Here is a 22,670-nt window from a genome sequence, read left to right as displayed (position 1 = left end):
TTGTTATGTTAATTTAGCCTATTCAGCCTCCCAGGTATGTTCTTTATGCTATTGTGTAGCTGAATAACTTAATGTGTTACGTTAACATACCGGACACCTATTCAGCCTGTTGTTCTGTGTTCTATTTTGTAGTTGAATAACTTGCCTTTCCAGATTAAATGTCTGTTCTTGGTCTTGGATTTTGTGAAATGTATTTCTAAATAAATGCGACTTATAGTCCAGTGCGACTTATATGTGTTTTTTCCTCTTCGTGGCGCATTTTTTTACTGATGCAACTTATACTCCGAAAATACTGTAGGTTGGGAGGGGGGGCGCTCTTCATCGCCGGGCCCCACTGTGCCTCCCAGAGCCCCCCAGGCCCTTGGTGGCGCCTCCTCCTCCTCCACCGCCAAACCCTCCCTGGCCCGACTGTTTCTTCTTGGGGGCGGGCGGCTTGGCTCTGCCCCTGAAGGCTCTCCCCGGGTCCAGCTTGTTGATGGGGGGCTCCCCTCTAGCCAGGTCAGCCACGTTGTTGGGGTCCCCGTGGAATGTGAGTGGCTGATAGAGAGACGCCCACTGCTGTGTGAGAGTGAGAGAGGGAGACAGAGAAACGGACTGTTGGATTCAAATCAGTCCAATAGGAATTGCAACATTTACTTTTGTTAAACTGTACTTATCCAAATTGTCCACCAAGATAAAAAAAGAAAGAAAGACATTGATATATTGAGCCACTTTAAATGGAGTGAATCCGGTTGACATACAATAGTTGGATCACCTTTTTCTTTTCTTTTTTTTCTGAGTGGGGCAGTCCCACTCATATTTGTCTTTTTATTGTGATAGAGACAGTAGAGATTTGACAGGAAGGATGGGTGACAGAGAGAGAAGGGATGACATGCAGGATATGTCCGCGGCCGGAAACGAACCGGGAACCCTGCGGTTACGTGGTCAACGCTTAGTACGCTACGCCACCTAAGCGCCCAATAGTTGGATCACCTTGACATGACAACTTGCTACGTACTTGACATTCATTTTTTGTATTTCAAAGCAGTGTTATGCAAGAGCAGCTGGAAACTTATTGAACCAAAATCCCACCTGATCCGTTTTTTAGTACAGGAAGCCATTGGAAACAAAGCTTCTCCACCAAGTATTAAATACATTTCAGTGTGTTCAATACTTCTTTCCTGTGTCATTCCCCTTTATTGCACATAACTTTTTTTTTATGGATTGGAGAGTGACAATTTCTTTGGCTGTGTAGTTTTATTGAGTTAATACCAATGTCTGGCCTAAATTTCATGCGAATAGCTGCAATGGAAATATGTTGAATTAAAAAAGTGTTGATGTGTTGATGTGAATACTTATTTCCCCCACTGTATATTGTATGGGGAATTAAGCTAAATTATTCACATCATTTGAGTAGTTTATTGCCTGTGATGATTTTGCTTTTCTATGTATCTTGAGTAAATAGTGTTTGTTTTCCCAATGTGTCAAGCTCTAGTGTGTGCATGCACACGTGTATCTTGGCCTACAGATTGCTGCTGCTGGTAAAATGTCTTATCCTCTCCATACAGTACCCATCTTTTTGTACAGCACCTCTAATCTTCCCAGTTGAGCATGCCAATGAATACAACATATTTAACCTACAGTATATATACACTTCAATGTCATGAAGTCTCTTCAGAGATATGTACAAAATACATTATGGACAAAAGTATGTGGACACAATTATTGTCTGGGGCTGTTTTGATGGTTTGGGCTAGGCCCCTTACTTCCAGTGAAGGGGAATCTTAATGCTACAGCATACAAGTTACAACTTAAAAATGATTTGACCCTAAATTATCTCTTCGAAGACTTTCAATCAGGCTTTCGCCCCCTACATAGCACTGAAACAGCCCTTATTAAGGTCCTTAATGACATTCTTGTTTAAACACTGACTACGGAAACATCTCAGTTTTGGTACTACTAGATCTTAGCGCTGCCTTTGACACTGTAGACCACGACATTCTAATAGATAAAAAACCTAAAAACCTGGGTAGGACTTTCTGGCACTGCCCTAAACTGGTAATTCTAGACTCTGATCTAAATTTCAGCAGCCACATAAATTTGATAACTAAATCAGCCTACTGAAAAACAGAACAAGAATGAGAGGTTTCATGTCCAAGCAAGACCTTGAAAAACTCCTCCATGCATTTGTTTTGAGTAGACTTGATTATTGTAATGGTCTACTAACAGGCTTATCTAAAGGAGCTGTTCGTAAATTGCAGCTCATCCAAAATGCCGCTGCTAGGGTCATAACAAAAACAAATACGTTTGAACACATTACACCAATCCTGAGATCCCTGCACAGGCGACCAGTCTCTCAGGGAATTGAATTCAAAATCCTCCTTACATACAAATCACAAAATGGTCTCCTCCCACCCTATATTCCCGCAAGGTCCCTAAGGTCAGCTGAGACTAATCAGCTAATCATTCCAAGAGTGAAAACAAAACACGGTGCAGCAGCTTTAAGTCATGATGCCGCATGCTCCTGGTACAAACTCCCTGAAGAAATCAAACAGGCCCAAACCCCTAAAATATTTTAATCTAAGCTAAAAACCTTCATGTTTTACAGCAGTTATGATTAAACATAAACACTTCTATCAATGTATTTTATCCATTAACTATTGTCTTATTAAATGTTTTATCTATTTACTTCTTATATTTGCTTTTATTCATTGTAATTTTTCTTTTCTTACTATGCTCCTCTGTATTTTTAAATAATGTATGTAAAGCACTTTGAATTGCCCCTGTTGTATGAAATGTGCTATACAAATAAACTTGCCTTGCCTTGCCTTACAATGCGATTCTAGAGAATTGTATGCTTCCAACTTTGTGGCAACAGTTTGGGGAAGGCCCTTTCCAGTTTCAGCATGATAATGCCCCCATACAAAAGTCAGGTCCATAATGACATGGTTTGCCGAGTTTGGTCTGGGAGAACTTGACTGGCCTGCACACAGAGCTCTGACCTCAACCCCATTGAACACCTTTGGGATGAATTGGAATGCCGACTGCGAGCCAGTCCTTCTCACCCAACATCAGTTCCCAACCTCATTAATGCTCTTGTGGCTGAATGGGAGCAAATACCCTGCAGGTAGGCAGGGGCTGTCCCTTTTGCTGCCTTGCTGTCTTGAATCTGATGCGAGCTGCTATCGGGAACCAGTGCAGGGTGAGAAGGAGGGGGGTAACATGAGAACATTTGGGGAGGTTGAACACCAGATGGGCAGCAGCATTCTGGATGAGGTGCAGACATTTGATGGCGGAGGCAGGGAGCCCGGCCAGGAGTATATTGCAGTAGTCAAGGCGGGAGATGACCAGTGACTGGGTCAAGAGTTGCGCTGCTTCTCTGGTGAGGAATGGTCGTATCCTTCTGATGTTGTAAAGGAAGAATCTGCAGCTGCGTGCTGTCGCTGCAATGTTCTCTTGAGTGTCATCTGCGTAGCTGTGGTAGGAGAACCCATGTGAGGAGATTACCGAGCCAAGAGACTTGGTATAGAGGAAGAACAGTAGGGGCCCTAGGACAGAGCCCTGGGGTACCCCAGTGGTGAGGGTTTGTGGAGAATACAACGATTCTCTCCAAGTCACCTGGTAGAAGCGACCCGCCAGGTAGGATGCAAACCAGGAGTGTGCGGTTCCAGAGATACCCAGGTCTGAGAGGATGGAGAGAAGGATCTGGTGGTTGACTGTGTTGAAGGCAGCAGACAGGTCCCGGAGAATGATAACAGAGGAGAGGGAGGAAGCTTGAGCAGAGTAACGGCCTCTGTGACTGCTCTCCTTGCTGTCTCAGTGGAGTGCCAAGCCTTGAAGCCGGATTGTTGGGGGTCCAGATGTTCCATCTTATGGAGATAGTCAGTCAGTTGTTTAGATGCAGCATGTTCAAGGGTTTTGCAAGGGAAGGAGAGAAGGGATACCGGTCTGTAGTTGTGGACAGAGAATGGGTCAAGGGTTGGTTTCTTGAGGAGAGGCTTGACTCTGGCTATCTTGAAGGCAGCCGGGACAGATCCTGTGGATAAGGAGGAGTTGATTACGGTGGTAAGGTAAGGAAGGATGTCGGAGGAAATGGAGGGGAGAAGAGGGGAGGGGATGGGATCGAGAGAGCAGGTGGTTGCCCGCTTATGGCGCTTTTCCACTACCATACCATACCGTACCAGAACCTGTGAGCCCTGTTTGTTTTGCTTTCTCCACTGCCAAAGGGGCCGTACCGGGCCGTAGCACCCGTACTGATTTTAGCTACCCTTCCCGACTTGGAGCGAAAGGCAATACCACAACAGATTTCGCTCAAGGCAAATGTCTTTTACTTTTTCTGTAATTACTTTTTTATTTTTTTTATGATTAATAGTTTTTATTATTTTCAATAAACAGACAATGAACAGACATTCATCACAAGTAACAGTTGACATTGGACAATAAATTAATTACCGTATTTTCCGCACTATAAGGCGCACTTAAAAGCCTTTAATTTTCAAAAAAACCGACAGTGCGCCTTATAATCCGGAGCGCCTTATATATGGATCAATTGGTTAATTGGTTGATCCATACTGGTTGTACACGGCGCTCAAGGCGCTCTGTCAAAATGTTTCAGTACGACTGGTAAACTACAAAGCCGCACCGCTTGCAGCATTACGGTAATCAGTAAACACCGGTACTGATGTGCTTACTCACAGTCCCACACCACAAGACCCCAAGTAAAGAAGACTAAACAGAGTTTCCGAGGGAACAAAGCGAGATGGCCACAGTTAGACAGTTAGAGGACAGTTAGAGGACAAACTCGAACAGTGGGTTGTTGAACAGAGAGCAGCAAGTAGAAGCGTCTCTACAGTCACTATTCGAATGAAGGCAACAGCGCTAGCACGGGACATGAACATCGATGAATTTCGAGGCGGTCCTTCTTGGTGCTTTCAACTTGAAGTTTTAAAGTACCCACTCGATATAATAAACAACAGTTTAACGATCACTAAACACTTATAATTTGTGTATTGGATTCATTATTCTCGTTTGCCGGAGGCTACCGGTAAGGGAGGGTTGACTTGTAAACATACTTTCGTTTTAGCTCGTGTTCAAAAGCAAGAACTGTGTGTTCATCTAGTTATGTGTAGTTATGTGTTTTTAGCATGTCGATGTTCTCCCAGTATGTTGTCATGTTATTAAAATACAGTTGAGACCTTCGTAGCGATGTGTTTTGTTAGCAGCGTTCGTAGCTGTGGCTGCGTTCAGAGTCACTTTTCTCCCATTCAGTATTTGAGGTGAACCAACATTCAAATACGCCTGTCGTGTTCAATCTTTCTCTGATTTGAATGTATGACACATCATTTGAAAGCTTACAATCTGTAGTTTAAGCATGTGTAAAAACAGAAAAATGTGTTGTTGGTTATAATTGTATAGCCTATTGGTTGTTTTCTGGTGTTGTTTTATTGTTTTGCTCTGTTTGTAGTCTACTTGATGTATTTTTATCAGCTGTTAAATCACCACAGCGGTTAATCCACTAATAGAGATAATACCAGATTGAAAATGCTTGTAGCTAACTACTCTATATCTCGTGGTCGCAGCTATTGCGAATTGCTATTCACGCGAGTCAGCTGTGAATCACCGCAGGTCCTTGACGCTTGTTGCAAAAATGGATGATGAACGGCTGATACTTGAGGTGGAAAAATATATATTTTTGACAGTGGAGCAGGTAGAACGTTGACGGTGACAACGCTCAGGTGGAGCATGGACAACGGGAAGTTGACACAACACCGATGGAGAGGTGACGCAACGCAGTAGGTGGAGCTTGGGCGTAACGCAACCCCAGTCAAACGTTTGACTGCAGTATTCTATATTCTATTCTATGCGCCTTATAATCCGGTGCGCCCTGTATATGAAAACAGTTCTAAAATAGGCCATTCATTGAAGGTGCGCCTTATAATCCGGTGCGCCTTATAGTGCGGAAAATACGGTAATACATTTTCTGTAATTACTTAATAAAGATTTTTAAAATTATGATAACCATCTTATTATCTTAGTTTAATGTAATTTCAATGCATTATATAACTTTTCTTTACAACAAGCATAACAAAAGAATCTCTATTATGGCGATGGGCTGTGCCTATGCTAGACCGTTCGACAGTCCAGCGCGCTTCGGGTTTTGGTGCTCAGCAGTAGAGGCAGCACTCGAGTTGAGGGGGGATGAGGGGGGATGGCATAGGGATGACCCTAACCCTAACCCCTGAAATAAAAACAGTCAAAATAATCCCCCTTCTAAAACTGCCACCCCCTCTTTGCATCCCTTATGTCATTTTATCAATGAACGTGGTATTACTGCTATTTCAACATTTAGTTTTGCGCATATTGAGTAAAATACTGTGGGCGAGGGGGCACGCACACATGCAATGACATTTTTACCAAGTCACTGACGCTGTGGGGATGCTATAATGCTATAATGCGTTTGTCACAGGGTGCCAGTCAAATCGAAACTCAATTCAAGAATTTAAAAAACAAATGTGCCATTTTCAATTCAATTCTTCACGCTATTGAGTGAAATACAATTTGAATAGAGCCAAACCCTTGTTGGATGTTACTGTTGAATAGAGCCAAACCCTTGTTGGATGTTACTGTTGAATAGAGCCAAACCCTTGTTGGATGTTACTGCTGCGTTACCTTGGCCTGAGGGCTGGGGCCGTAGGGGGTGAAGGTGTATTGCCACTCAGGCAGGCCCAGGTGGGTGATCATGAGGCGGTAGTAGGCAGTGAATCTGGCCGTGAGGTAGTGCCAGTACAGAGAGCGGTCCAGGAACCAGACCTCACACTGCTGGGCCACCACACCTGCAACCACAAACAAGTCAAGATAGGGACACAAGGAACAAGAGTGGAATAATTATATATTTCAATATCTATGATAAACAGTGAAGCATGTTTTCTTCTTTTGGCTTGGCGCACAATTACTGTGGGAGATTCTCTGCTTTTATTTGATGGTATTTGTGTTCATATTCCTTCTTCTTTACGCCGAGCCGCTGTGCTCTACATAGGCCACAGTTCTGATACTCTACCCTTCTCCTCTTTAAGTAAAAGAACAGCAATACTGTAGTCCGCGACCCGATACTCTACGCTTCTCACTGAATGTTACGTCCCCATGTTAATGTTACGTCCCCCACACCGCTCATAGTCTGCCTGTTGTCCTATGGCTTGTGTTTTTGTACACCACCATTTGTTTATTAAATTATTGCATTGTAGTTCGTTCGTGTTGTGCCTTTATTTAGTTTTTTCCCCCTCCCACACTACAAGTGGCAACTTACTTACACCCTTTATGTTACGGCTCCCCCTACACCCCCTAGACGTAGAGCCATAAGACCTGGGGTTCGTAACATAATTTGGGGGCTCGTCCGGGATATGTTCATTATCATTTAGTAGGTTGCGCTTGTAAGTCTTAGTTTAATTTAAAAGCCCTGTGTGTATCACGGAGTGCTTGAGGAGTAGCAATGGCTACCTTTAACGTTAGCAGCTTTCTGGCTGATCCGTCTATAGATCAAGTTAACGCATGTCGGAAAGCTGATTTATATGCCATAGCGGATCACTTTGGAGTCACAGTTCAGAGGACCATGGTAAAGTCTAAACTTAGAGAATTTGTCATGGCGATGCTGGTGGACAGGAAGGTGTTTGTTGGAGAAGCAGCTAGTCCGTGTGTTGGTGAGAAAGCGGGTTCGTTTCCTTCGTCTACTCCCAGCAGGTTTGACAAACGTGAGGTGGTGGGGCATAATGTCGGTGCAGCAGCGGAGGCTGATGTAGTGGCTAGACCGCCTTGCCACGTTTTGATCCTGATTCCCCTGCCTTTGAGCACTCTGGATCGGGTGGTGGTGCCCGCCTGAAAGTGCACCTGGCCCGCTTGCAAATAGAGGCGCGGGAGAGAGAGAGGCAGGCTGAGCACAATTTCCGGTTGGAAATGCACAGGTTGGAGGCAGAGAAGGAGGTGAAAATACGAAAGCTTGAACTGGAAGCGGCAGGAGCTGCTCTCCCAAACCCCATCTCACCTTCTCCACCAGCTAGTTCACCAAACACATTTAACGTGAGTAAACACATTGCTTTGGTTCCTCAGTTCCGTGAATCTGAAGTTGACTCTTATTTTGGTGCTTTTGAGCGCATTGCAGTTTCCCTACAGTGGCCTAAGGAGGTGTGGTCTCTCTTGATTCAGTGCAAACTTGTTGGTAAAGCTGAGGAAGTGTTAGCCACACTTTCGTTAGGGGATAGTTTAGACCAGGGGTCACCAACTACATTTGTCCAAGGGCCATCGGTTTATATTTAGGCATAATTAGCATATTATTGTTTAATATTTTCACTTTCTTTCAAAATGTATGTTATTAATGGCTTATTATCCGTGTTAACAGACTCCTGACACCTATACTGCAGCCAGCCACCAGGGGGCGATCAAGATATTTTGGCTTCACTTTGTTATTACACATTGTAATAATTTTCAGTTATCAATCATGCAAAATGTCACTCTCAAACAACCTGAAGCGTAAAATTCACGTGGAAAACCGCAGCTTTAATCAGGAATGGACTGACAAGTAAGCATTCATCTTGCCAACATTAATAAAGCAAAACCTGTATGCCTCATCTGCACTGAAACGGTAGATGTTGAAAAAAGATACAATCTTCGCCGTTACAATTATACAAGGCATGCAGCTTTCAGAGAATCATACCCTGAGAAGTCATACCCTGAGACCCGTCGCAGAAAAATTGCAAGCTTAAAAGCTGGATATGGATATGTCAGTGGAATTATTAGCAGAACATTATCTGAACGAGAGGGCAACTAGTGCATCTCTCCGGGTTGTCTGGGTTCTACAAGCATAACAAGCCATTTACCTCATTAATTTTTTGACTGAGAAGTTAGTTGTTATTTAAGTCACTATAATGTGCATGTGAAAAAATAGGCTATAACACGAAATGTTAAACAAGAGCATGTGGGGGAAAAAAAACACAAAATGTTAAATGAGATCTATGAGTGTCCCCTCATTCTTGCATGCGAATAGGCGCTACGTCTGCCGCATTCCATTTAAAAGATGGGAATTAGTTTCAGCTTTGCTACTGCTATTTAGATGCAAGGTTGCAGCTTTGTGAATGAGTTAGGTCTGAATCGTCCTGCATTGGAAGAACTATATATGCTATGGCCGCGTCCGTAAATTCGCTCTGAGAGAGTCAGAGCGTCCACGTGACTGCCTCTAGTCCAATCAAATGACTTGGTTCCCAAGTTCTATCAGCATGTGAAATGTGCAACGAGAGGAGAAAAAACACTGGATAAGGTATACACCAACATCAAACGTGCTTACAAGGCTAGTCCGCTAGCTCATCTAGGCATGTCTGACCATGTGTCAATCCTCCTGATTCCTGCATACACTACAATGGGGAAAAGTGCTCCCATCACCACCAAGACTGTCAGAACCTGGCCAGAAGGGTCCGCTCCACTGCAGATCTGCCTAAATGACACCCTATGGCAGGAATATGAGCATGAGGACCTGGAACAGTACACGTCGTCGGTTCTGAACCACATAGTGAACTGCACCAACTCAGTCACCGTGGACAAACGGGTCCGGGTCTACCCCAACACGAAGCCATGGATGACTGGGAAGGTCCAAAAACTGATCAACGAGAGGGACAACGCCTTCTTCGCAGGGAAGAGCACACCGCTGTACAGCTCCACCAGGGCCAACCTAAAGCGCGGCATCAAAGCGGCCAAGGCAGAGCACAGAGAGAAGATTGAGGAATGCCTCCTGAGCAACGACTCCAGGCGGATGTGGCAGGGGGTTCAGCAGATGACAAACTTCAGAGCCAACAGGCTCACAGCCGCAGAGGACGACCCCCTGCTGGCGGGAAAGCTGAACACCTTCTACGCCCGGTTCGACGAGGGGCGAACGGAGGTAACCGCAACACAAACACCACTCTCTCCAGCTCTCAGCAGCCTCACCCTCACAGAGCATGAGGTGAGACGCGTACTGAAGGCGGTGGACCCCAGGAAAGCCTCGGGGCCGGATGGCGTCCTGGGACGGGTGCTGAGAGACTGCGCCGACCAGCTGGCCGGGGTTTTCACCAACATCTTTAACCAGTCTCTGTCCCAGGCCACCGTCCCACCCTGCCTGAAAACCTCAACTATCATCCCAGTCCCGAAGAAAAGCACGGTGAGCTGCCTAAACGACTACCGCCCGGTGGCACTCACACCAATCATCATGAAGTGCTTCGAGAAACTAGTCCGGGCCCACATACTCACACGCCTCCCGCCCAACCTGGATCCATACCAGTTCGCCTACAGAGCCCACAGGTCCACAGAGGACGCCATAGCGACGACTCTCCACACCACTCTATCCCACCTGGAGAGGGGAAACAGCTACGCGAGACTGCTCTTCGTGGACTTCAGCTCCGCCTTCAACACCATCCTTCCAGACAGGCTAGTGACCAAACTACTAGACCTGGGTCTATCACACTCTATATGTGCGTGGATCAAGGACTTCCTGACCGACCGCCCCCAGAGGGTGCGGGTGGGCCCCGACACCTCCACAGCCTTCAGCCTCAGCACTGGGTCCCCCCAGGGCTGCGTGCTAAGCCCCATCCTCTACAACCTCTACACCCACGACTTCACCCCCGTCCACCCCAGCAACTACATCGTAAAGTTTGCAGACGACACCACCGTGGTGGGATGTATCTTGGGGGGGGACGAGGCGGCGTACAGGGATGAGGTAGAGCAACTGAGCAAGCTGTGCAAGGTTAACAACCTGCTGCTAAACAAGTCAAAGACCCAGGAATTCATCGTAGACTTCAGGAGGAAAAAGTCCGAGATCCAGCCCCTGCTCATCGACGGAGAGAGCGTGGAGAGAGTCTCAACCCTCCGATTCCTGGGACATCACATGCGGGATGACCTGGCCTGGAAGGACAACACAAAAGGCACCATCAAGAGGGCACAACAGCGGCTATACACCCTGAGATGCCTCAGGAAAGAACACAACAAGCAGGAGATACTGGTGGCCTTCTACCGCGGCGCAGTGGAGAGCATCCTCACCTACGGCATCTGCAACTGGTTCTACAGCTGCACAACAGCGGAGAGAAACGCGCTACAGAGAGTTGTGAGAACAGCACAGAAGATCACCGGCGCCCCCCTCCCCTCTCTGGAAGAGCTGTACAACACACGCTGTCTCAAGAAGGCCTCCAAGATCTCCAGGGACCCGACCCACCCTGGGCACGTACACTTTATCAGGCTGCCCTCGAAAAGGAGGTACAGGACCCCGGCCGCTAAGACAAACAGACTGAAGAACTGCTTCTACCACAGGGCCGTCAAGGCCCTGAACACAGCAAAGGCCTAAGTTCTGGGCCCAGGACAGTCTGGACGGATTGTATGGCAGCTAGTGCTGAGGCACAAACATGTACATTTCAAGCCTGCAAACTGTGACACTTTAAATAACGTGAAAAAATACTTTTGTGCAATATGACAACCCTAGTTGACTATCTGTGCAGTATAGTACAGTGGATTGTGTACATAGCCTTTATTTATGTAAACCAGCTCCTTACCTTCTTGTGATTTTATTCTTTTTCTAAAAGTTTTTTTTTTTTCCCTTTCCTAACACCAGGGGAGCCACCCCTCCTAAATTTCGTTGTTTGGTACCTGTACTGTAGCAATGACAAATAAAGTCCATTCCATTCCATTCCATTCCATGACGACGTTGAATCCAGTGTGCGCATCGACAAATTTACGAACGCGCCCTATATGTTCTAAACGGTATTTCCGTCCTCACATTTTCTGAATTCATTAATATTTAAAAAACATAAATATTTCACGGGCCCAATGGGAAGCTTTGGTGGGCCGCATTCGGCCAGCGGGCCGCCTGTTGGTGACCCATGGTTTAGACTATAACATTGTTAAAGCTACTGTTCTACGTGCCTACGAATTAGGCCCCGAGGCTTATCGACAGAAATACTGAAACTATACAAAGTCTGCTAATCTGACTTTTATGGAGTTTGCACGAGAGAAAGAGACTTTGTTTGATCGCTGGTGTACCGCCAGTAAAGTTAGTGATGTTTCTTCTCTCCGAGAATTAATTTTGCTAGAAGAGTTTAAGAGCAGTGTGCCTGAACGTTTAGTAACGTATCTAAATGAGCAGAAAGTGACGTCATTGTCACAGGCAGCTGTCTTAGCGGACGAATTTGTATTGACACATAAGCCAGTTCATGTGGTCACTCGTACTGTGAGTAGGACGCATACTGATGGCTCTCGCACAGTTCAGCCTAGCAAGGCAGTATTTCATCCCTTACATTCTAAAGAGGAACGGGAATGTTTTTATTGTCAAACTGGGTCATGTCATTGCTGACTGTTTAACTTTGAAAAGAAATCACTCACAGCCTGTTAAGCAACCGAAGGGTGTTGGATTTCATTTCATTTCATTTCAAACCTTTATTTAAAACTCGATAGGCACTGAGGTCACCCTCATTTACAGTGACGTCGAGTGTACAATAGAATAGTGAGCAAGGGCAAACAAACAGTGAGCAAGACAGGATTAAAGGAAAAAAAGAAAAAACTAAAAACAATTGCAATTATTAGAATACAATTTTTGCACCAGGAGTTTAAAGGTAGAGGCAGAGGGGAGGACCTCCAACCGGAGAGTTTTCTGCAGAGTGTTCCATGTATTAGGGGCATCAATAAAAAAGGCTGTTTTACCCAGGTCTGAACGCGCATACGGAACCCGAAAAGAAAGCCAACTATTAGATCTGGTCACATAAGTACCAAGACTCCAGTCTAATAATGATGAGATATAAGGAGGAAGCTTGCCACAGATGGCTTTGAAAACGAACAAGTTCCAGTGGTAACTGCGCCTCAGAGAAAGAGAGGGCCAGCCAACCTTGTCATAAAGTATGCAGTGGTGAGTGTCATAACTGTCCCCAGTAATAAACCTTAGAGCTGAGTGATAAACTGAGTCCAATTGTTTCAATGTAGATGAAGCTGCATGCCTATAGATAACATCACCGTAATCTAATACGGACAGGAATACCGCCTCGACAACTCTCTTCCTACAAAGCAAGGGGAAGCTAGACCGATTACGGTAAAGAAAGCCCAACTTTTGCCGAAGTTTGGAGGCGAGGCCGTCGACATGCGTTTTGAATGATAGCTTCTCATCCAACCACAGCCCAAGATATTTGTAGTCGGTAACTCTCTCAATGGAGGAGCCGTCAACTGTGGATATAAGAAGCTTTGTAAGGTCCACATTTCTAGCCCTAGTAAACAACATGAATTTCGTTTTCTTCGAGTTGAGGACTAGCTTATGCCTCGAGAGGGCGTCTTGCAGTGAGTTAAAGGCTAGCTGCAGGTTGATAGTAGCAGCATGTGGGGAATCTGCTGCACTATAAAGAATGGTATCATCGGCATATAAATGGACGTGGCAACCGGTTAGCAAAGATACCAGTTCATTAATATAGATGGTAAAAAGTACAGGGCCCAGCACCGAACCTTGAGGGACACCCTTTGTAACCGTTATGAAATCCGAATTGCCAAGTGAAGATTTTATACACTGACGCCTGAGGGTAAGGTAGTCATGGAACCACGCACAAGCACCTAAATCTAATCCAATATCGGATAGCTATTCTAGGAGCAAGTGGTGATCGACCGTGTCAAATGCCTTCGAGAGGTCGACAAAGAGGGCCGCGCAGTGGTTCCTCTTGTCCAAGGCCGAGACTATGTCGTTAGTTACAAGTGTGATAGCAGAGATGGTACTATGGATTGGTCTGAAACCGGATTGATGGGGACTAAGAATTGAGTGGATTGATAGAAAGCGTTTCAATTGAGAATTGACCAAGGTCTCAAGTGCTTTAGACAGGCATGGGAGAGATCGGTCGATAGTTATCCGGATCAGCCCTATCACCCCCTTTGTGTAAAGGAATGACTCGCGCAGACTTCCAGACCAACGGAAATACACCAGAGGAAATTGAAAGATTAAAAATGTAAGTTAGCGGCGCGCTGATAATTGGCGCAGCCAATTTTATAAAAAATGAGTCTAGTTTATCCTCACCAGTGGATGATTTGGGGTCAATAGTTTCTAAAACCTTGAAGACCTCCGCGGAAGTAAATGGTTGAAAGGTAAAAAGGGGGACACGGTCCACAAGGGCAGTATCATTAGAAACCACCATAGAGGGGTGTCCAGGCCCAGGTACAACCTATCAAATAGGTGACCAGCTTCGGAGAAGTGTTTATTAAAAGCAAGGCGAATGTCGCTAGGATCAGAGATCACAGAGTCATTAACAGTAATACTAAGGGGGATAGCACTGGAAGGACGAATTTTTGTCAAATTAATTGCATTCCAGAATTTGGCATGGTTAGAGTATAAGGTGGTTATCAGATTCAGGAAATATTCGGATTTAGCCTTCCTTACGGCTGAAGTGCACTTATTTCTGAGCTGCCTGAAGTATAGCCAGTGTTGGGGGACACCAGTACGTCTGGCACGGGACCAGGCACTATTTCTGTTATTAAAGAGGGTAGATAGCTCATGAGTAAACCAAGGCACTACCCTATCTTTTATCCTAGTGGTTTTAATAGGGGCGTGCCTATCCACAACGCAATTAAATGTACATATAAAGGATTCGAGAGCGTCCTCAATGACATCGAGAGAGCTCACGCAACCCCAGTCGCAGCCATCCAGCTCCCTCAGGAACAACTCTGCATCAAAGCGTTTGAAGTTCCTCTTGGTTATCACCTGAGATGTAGTCTTTTTTAACCTCACATCTCTCACACAGGCAACAGGACAATGATCACTGACTCCCAGGTCAAAGACACCACTAGTATATTTGCTAGCCTTATTTGTTAAAATTAAGTCTAATAATGTAGATTTCGAGTCATCGTTGAGGTTTGGTCTAGTTGGTTCTAAAATCAATTGTGAAAGGTTTATGCTGCAAGCAAGATCTTTAAGCTGCGAGGAAATATCACTCAGCCAGTTAATATTGAGATCACCCAGAACAAGTACTTCATTGTCAGTATATTTTGAAAGCAGGTTAGCTAGGGTGTCAGTGGCGTGTTACGCACAGTTTTTCAGCCTGTCGCAGTCATGCCTAGTGTGTGCGATTTTGATTCTCCAGACCCTAGCTACAAACCATTCATTCTAAATGGTTTAGTGTCACTAAATGGCCTTCTGAAAGATCAGCAAACAATTAAGATTTTTAGAGACACGGGTGCTGCTCAGTCATTTATCCTCTCTAATGTATTACCACTATCAAACGATTCATTTTCTGGATCTAGCGTTTTGGTACAGGGAATAGAAATGGGATTTGTGCCAGTTCCATTGCACCAGGCACATTTAAAATGCGACTTGGTCAGCGGAGTGTTTAGAGTTGGTGTACGTCCTAACCTACCGGTGAAAGGCGTTCATTTCATCATGGGTAATGATACAAGTCTGCTGCTGAACAAGTCAAAGACCCAGGAAATCATCGTGGACTTCAGGAGGAAAAAGTCCGAGATCCAGCCCCTGCTCATCGAGGAGAGAGCGTGGAGAGAGTCTCAACCCTCCGATTCCTGGGGGTGCACATACAGGATGACCTGTCCTGGAAGAACAACACAACAGCCACCATCAAGAAGGCACAACAGCGGCTCTACATCCTGAGAGTCCTCAGGAAGGAACACATCAAGCAGGAGATAATGGTGGCCTACTACCGCGGCGCAGTGGAGAGCATCCTCACCTACGGCATCTGCAACTGGTTCTCCAGCTGCACAACCGCGGAGAGAAATGCGCTACAGAGAGTCGTGAGAACAGCCCAGAAGATCACCGGCGCCCCCCTCCCCTCTCTGGAAGAGCTGTACAACACACGCTGTCTCAGGAAGGCCTCCAAGATCTCCAGAGACCCAACCCACCCTGGGTACGAACACTTTACCCGGCTGCCCTCGAAAAGGCGGTACAGGACCATGGCCGCAAGGACAAACAGACTGAAGCACAGCTTCTACCCCAGGGCCATCCAGGCCCTGAACACAGCAAAGACCTAGGTTCTGGGTCCTGGACAGTCTGGACGGATTGATGGCAGCTGCTGGACTGAAAAAAAAATCAGGTGTAGTGCTGAGGCACAAATATGTACATTTCTAGCCTGCAAACTGCGACACTTCAAATGAATGTGCAATAACACTATGTGCAATATGACAACCCTAGTCGTCTATCTGTACAGTATAGTATAGTGGATAGTGTACATAGCCTTTATTTATGTAAACCAGCTCCTTCCCTTCTTGTGTTTTTTTTTAGTTTTTAGTTTTTTTTCTTTCCTAGCACCAGGGGAGCCACCCCTCCTAAATTTCGTTGTTTGGTACCTGTACTATAGCAATGACAATAAAGACCATTCATTCATTCATCATATCGCTGGTGGTTAAGTATTGCCTATGTTAGAATTGTTAGAATGTCCCGAAGCTACGGCTGATGATGAGTTAGCCGATAGTTTCCCCCAAGTTTTTCCCGCATGTGCTGTCACACAAGCTCAGTCCCGAAAATGTACTGATGTGGTGGATTTATCTGAATCTATTTTTGACCCAGTATTTGCCACTGATGAGCTCACTGACAACACTGTGCCACCGCCACGCCCAAGAGAGTGTGCTGGCTTTGATACATTGAAATTACCTATCACTCGTGATAATCTGATTGCTATGCAGAGAAAGGATTCTACTCTTGATCAGTGTTATGTTAATGCTGTTGCCCTGGAGGGAGTTAATAAGAACAATGTGGCTTACTTCCTAGATAATGATCTTCTCATGCGTAAATGGACATCTCATTTTGATTTAGGACAGGACTGGAGTGTGATCTACCAGATCATTGCTCCCATGGAATACCGGCAGCATGTGTTATCGCTAGCTCATGATCACATATGGTCTGGTCATTTAGGCATCACCAAAACCTACGATAGGATTCTTAGGAATTTCTTTTGGCCAGGTCTGAAACGAGATGTAGCTAAATTCTGTCGCACTTGTCACACGTCAGATTACTGGGAAACCGAACCAGGTTATTCCCCCTGCTCCCCTCTGCCCAATACCTGTGCTAGGTGAACCTTTTGAGCATGTGTTAGTTGATTGTGTTGGTCCATTACCCAAGTCTAAGACTAATAATCAGTTTCTATTGACGATTATGTGTATTGCTACTCGTTATCCCGAGGCAATTCCTCTTAGAAAAATCACTGCAGAGTCAGTTGTTAAGGCTTTGATTAAGTTTTTCTCCACATTTGGACTACCGAAAATTTTACAAACAGATCAAGGTACACATTTTCTGTCAAACATTTTCAAGCAAGTGTTGATGTCTCTGTCTATTACACACAGCGTTTCTAGTGCCTACCACCCTGAGTCACAAGGTGCACTAGAACGGTGGCATCAAACATTTAAGTCCATGTTGCGAAAATACTGTCACGAGACTGGAAAAGACTGGGATGAGGGCGTGCCTTTTGCCTTGTTTGCAGCTCGTGAGATTGTTCAGGAGTCATTAGGATTTAGTCCGGCTGACCTTGTCTTCGGACATACGGTGCGCGGACCTCTCAGAGTTCTAAAAGAACAGTTTAGTTTAGGTAGTGCTTCTTCACAAAGTGTGTTGAGTTATGTGAGCAAGTTTTGTGAGCTGTTGCATAGTGCGTGCGCTCTCGCTAAAGAAGTGCTGTCCTCCTCACAGAAACGGATGAAGCATCACTTTGATGAGAAGGCTGTCCCACGTTCACTACAACCAGGTGACCAGGTTTTAGTTTTGTTACCTATTCCAGGTTCCTCTCTCTCTGCCCGTTTCTCAGGTCCCTACTGTGTGGAACAGAAATTAAGTGCTACTGATTATGTTATCCAGACACCTGATCGGAGACGCAAGTCTAGAGTTTGTCACATTAACATGTTAAAGATCTATTATCCTAGAGACAAACCTCAGAAGGAAACCCCAGATGAGACTGCAGGGCCCGCTGTCAAGTCTGCTGTTCTTGCTATATTGGTTTCTGGCTCAGGTAATGTTGCTGATGGAGATGAAGATGGTTTAGAGTTGTGTAATGCTCCTCTACAGACTCCTCGATTAGTAAACTCTGAGATGTTGTTGTCTCTTGACTCACATTTGTCATATCTGGATACTGACCAAAAAGCTAACATTACAACATTGTTCACTATGCCTCTTGGTTCCCAAGTCAGTTGGTACATTTCGTTTCTCGTGTTTTTGTTTGGTTTTTGTAGGTTAATTAAGTGTGCTTGCGTTGCTATTGTCCGATGGAAGGTGACGGCATACGGTTTACCCACAATGCCCCGTTAAGCGGCCAAAAAAGTCCATAGACAATGAATTGGGCAATATTGAAAACGCCACAGCTCGGCCTCTGGGTGACGTAAAGACACGCGGGTTTCGCCGGGGGGGGCAGGGTGGTGACCAAAACACACACACACACACACACATACACACACTCACACACACACACACACACACACACACACACAGACTTTTTGTGGAGAGAAATCGCCATTGAAATTCAATGGCGGAACTTTGAGAACAGAGTGAGCAGAAAACGTTTTTGAACTTTTTGTACACATTTTGCACACTGCTCCCACGGCTACAATTGTATGTCTATATTCAAAAATGTTACATGGAAACGTAGAGCAACTCTTACTGTCACTCAAAATATCAACATATAAGCCCAAACATTAATAGTTTTTACGTTTCAGCTGTTTGTTTCAGAGCTAGCCAAAGACAAGCAGAGGTCAGGCTAGAGTGAGTTGCTATGACAACGAATTTGCCACTGTCAACAGATGTGTTGATAGGACTCAAAACAGGTGCGGCCGGGTGGTAGAGAGAGTGGACCAGCATACAGACACACTCACTCACACATACACACGCACACACGCACACACACACACACACACACACACACACACACACACACACACACACACCCGACAACTCGGCCCCTGGGTGAGCTAGAGAAACGCGGTCTTCGCCGGGGGGTGCAGGGGAGTGGCCCAGGTGCAGAGGGATACCCATTCTCCAATCAGAGGGCTGCCTGTCTGTTTAAATGTTCCTCATTGTGTCTCCTTGTCAGTTGACTGTTTGGTTGTGTTTTGTTTGTTAGTTTGTCAACTCTTAGTTTCTTAGGTTGTTTGTGTTATTTCGTACGTACCTTTTCCATTTTTCATTTAGTTGTTTGTTTAGAGTAAGATTTAGTTTGGTTGTTTGTTTATTTGATTTAGTATTTGACTACAGTTTATTTTCTATTTTTGTATTGTCACACACTAGCCATAGGAAACAGGCGTAGGTGAGATACCCTTGAGTATACATTCCATCACGTAGGCTCATCTATGTTAAATACAGTAGGCAAAGGAGCGGCTGTCATTATGTAGAATTGTACACTGGTAGGGTCACACTTTATTCTTTTGTTTCTTTGGGTTGACACCGCTCATAGTCTTGCCTGTTGTCCTATGGCTTGTGTTTTTGTACACCACCATTTGTTTATTAAATTATTGCACTGTATGCCTTTATTTAGTTTTTTTCCCCTCCCACACTACAAGTGGCAACTTACTTACACCCTTTATGTTACGGCTCCCCCTACACCCCCTAGACGTAGAGCCATAAGACCTGGGGTTCGTAACAGTTAACAAGGAATGGAACAGTGTATAAATGGTAAATGGACTGCACTTACAACGGCCTCTCATTCACCCATTCACACACCAATGGCGGCAAGCTGCCATGCAAGGCGCTGGCCCGCTCACTGGGAGCAATTTTGGGGTTCAGTGTCTTGCCCAAGGACACTTCGACATGTGGCCAGCCGGGTCTCGAACCGCTGATCTGCCAACCTTGTGATCATTAGACGGCGACTCTACCTCCTGCGCCACAGTCGCCCCTAGTGTATGAAGGTGTTGGTAGGTGGTATACCTTTAGCACAGTCTTTGTAGACCAAGCAGACTTTGCCATTCCCGCCGCAGGGGTCAAGTTCAAAGATACGGCTCCGGGAATCAAAATGGGGCTCCGGCAGCCCCGAATCTGACAGAGACAGAGACAGAGACAGAGACAGAGACAGAGACAGAGACAGAGACAGAGAGAGGGACAGAGAGAGAGACAGAGAGAGAGAGAGAGAGAGAGAGAGAGAGAGAGAGAGAGAGAGAGAGAGAGAGAGAGAATTCAACACATCGTAACAGAGGCTCGATCTAAATAATAATAATAATAACTTCATTTGTATAGCTTTATTTGTATTTTCCTGCAAACGCTAGACGCTGCAAATACAAGCCACTAAAAAATAGTATCTATTCTGTCACCTTGGGTTTGGTCTTCCTCCCAGTCCAGGTCAGCCAGTGTGGGTGCGTTGGGGAGGGAGAACACCGGCGGCTGGCACACAGGCCGCAGTTTGGCCACGCCGTTGACAACCATGCAGCCTAAAGGCACAGACTCATCTGACAAGACAGACATGATCAGTCATGACATTGTCCTAAAGGACGATTAATAGTGGTCTTTCATTGATGTGGTTCAATGCACCATCCTTATTTTTTATTATCTTGGTGTGTGTGTGTGTGAGGCCAGTGGCTGAATATTTTGTTACTCGATTCCATATTTACCCCTTGACTCAACCCCTAAGCACCCATCTTGACTTGACCCCTAAGCACCCATCTTGATTCTACCCATAAGCACCCATCTTGACTCGACCCCTAAGCACCCATCTTGATTCTACCCATAAGCACCCATCTTGACTCGACTCCTCAGCACCCATCTTGATTCTACCCATAAGCACCCATCTTGACTCGACCCCTAAGCACCCATCTTGATTCTACCCATAAGCACCCATCTTGTGTATTTACCCCTTGACTCGAAGGAATTGCTTCCTCTTGTAATCGGGAGGTAAAATGTCAGCTATATTGCAGGTTATGTTTTAGGAAGGGGGACACAAATTACTATGGCAGAATGACAGACATAATTAAGCTTATCAGCAAATGATCTTACAGTGGACAAAGCACAGTGGGCTTTGTTTACGTAATCATCTAGTCAACGTTGTCAGCGGTTGTGTGTGCAGCCTTTACAGCGTCTGTTGAAGAAACCTACCCTCCATTTTGGCGCTCCATGTGAGGGTAAAGCCGTCGGTGGTGAGGTAGAAGTCTCTGAGGTCCTCAGGTAGAACGCAGCTGTTTTTCTGATAAACGGAGTAAGCATTCAATCATTGCACAATCTCTTTGGCTGTTATTTTTCTCAACAACAAAAAATGCATCAGTTTCATGGATGTACAGTGGGGTGCAAAAATGTGGGCACCCCTGGTTTAAATGTCTGTTACAATTAATCTCCAGGGCCCAGTAGTTCAAAACTTTTAATCCCTATCTGATCGGATCAGATTTTGGGTAGTTCAAAACCAAAAAACAGGATTAGGATGACTTTGATATCCGATCAGATCAGGAAATCAAATCCAAGCTTTATCTGGATCAAATCTTCAAAACGGGAAGTTCAAACCGACAACACAGGATTGGGATCAGTTTGATCCCAAAAAACTGGATTATCTTGATCCCACCAGAGGGGTGGATTTCCAGTGGATTACCAGAGCAAAATGTACTATACAATTTATTTAAAAATATGTTTCAATATAAATAAAATGGCAAAGTTTGTTAACTGAAATAATACACAATTTTTAGCCTTCATGGCAAATAAATTTTATTTGTACGTTTTTAGGCACGTTTGTGGTGGCCTATTTTGTTTTCAACCAAATGTTGATGACATAAATGTTTATGCTCATAAAAGTATCACAACAAAGATTGTCAATCACAAATGTAATTTTGATTAAATAAAAAATATCTAAATAAAAAGTCATCTGTCATCACCTTTCAAAAGTAATTGCGGACAATAGCATCTGGCATTGCACCACCACTCAGTCTCTCATTCAGAGGGAAATCCATAGGTGGGCCGAGATCATCAAGGGACCTGTGCAAGGGGCTCTGGGGGATCATGGATGTCAGAGAGGGGGACTCTGCGATGGACAGAGAGGGGGACTCTGCGATGGACAGAGAGGGGGACTCTGCGATGGACAGGATATTGTGTAGCACAATACAAGCCAGTGTTATGCGGCATGCTCGTTGGGGTTCCACTCTCAGATAGTTGAGGCATGCAAAACACCTCTTCAGTACTCCATTATGATTTTATGTCCTTTATGTATTTAAACATATAATTAGACATTATAGATCTCTGCAATGTGGTCTCTTGTCTTCCTTGTATTATTTTTCATATCCACTAGATGGAGATCGGTAGGATTAAACACTGATATTCAGGATCTAGCAATCTTGAAAAGTCTGAATCTGATCCTATCCTGAATTGCTTTGAAATACTGGGACAAAATCTGGCCAAGTTGTCTGATCCTGGATCACAAAAAACGGGATTTCAAAATCTGATTAAAAGTGTTGAACTACTGGACCCTGGTGATTGAAAGCAAATCTGAACACTAAATGCTCGCAACGTTTCAAACTACCCATTTCTTTCTGCCTGAGGAGGAGTTACAAAGTAAAGTATTTTTCCTTGTTTTATTATTTTGAAAATGTAAAAAGTAAAACAATAAAAATGAATCTTGCTTTAAAATGTGATGAAATGTGTCATGTTTAACTATACCATTTAGAGGTTAGGTTTGCTTCTTTTCACTTAGGTATTATTTGTAAAAGGCATTTTGAGTAGGGGTGCCCACATTTTTGTACCCCACTCTATGTTGTAGTCTGCCATGCAGAGT

General features: G+C 44.8%; 1 protein-coding gene across 1 annotated transcript in view; it reads right to left on the bottom strand.

The window, feature by feature from the left end:
- Positions 1-318: 318 nt before the first annotated feature.
- The window catches only part of tpgs2 (tubulin polyglutamylase complex subunit 2), a gene marked incomplete at both ends in the record, with an annotated part of 22,853 nt that continues 501 nt past the window's right edge, over positions 319-22,670 (bottom strand). Inside the window, 5 exons of the mRNA XM_080529354.1 lie at positions 319-558; positions 6,649-6,812; positions 19,856-19,963; positions 20,236-20,370; positions 21,014-21,101. Coding sequence (XP_080385480.1) covers positions 319-558; positions 6,649-6,812; positions 19,856-19,963; positions 20,236-20,370; positions 21,014-21,101 — 735 coding nt within the window. The remainder of the gene's footprint in view (positions 559-6,648; positions 6,813-19,855; positions 19,964-20,235; positions 20,371-21,013; positions 21,102-22,670) is intronic.

This window comes from Nansenia antarctica (assembly GCF_963989245.1).
Source record: "Nansenia antarctica genome assembly, chromosome: 4".
Taxonomy (NCBI): Eukaryota; Metazoa; Chordata; class Actinopteri; order Argentiniformes; family Microstomatidae; genus Nansenia; species Nansenia antarctica.
The sequence above is the reverse complement of the archived record's forward strand: the minus strand, read 5'-3'. Positions and strand labels throughout refer to the sequence as shown.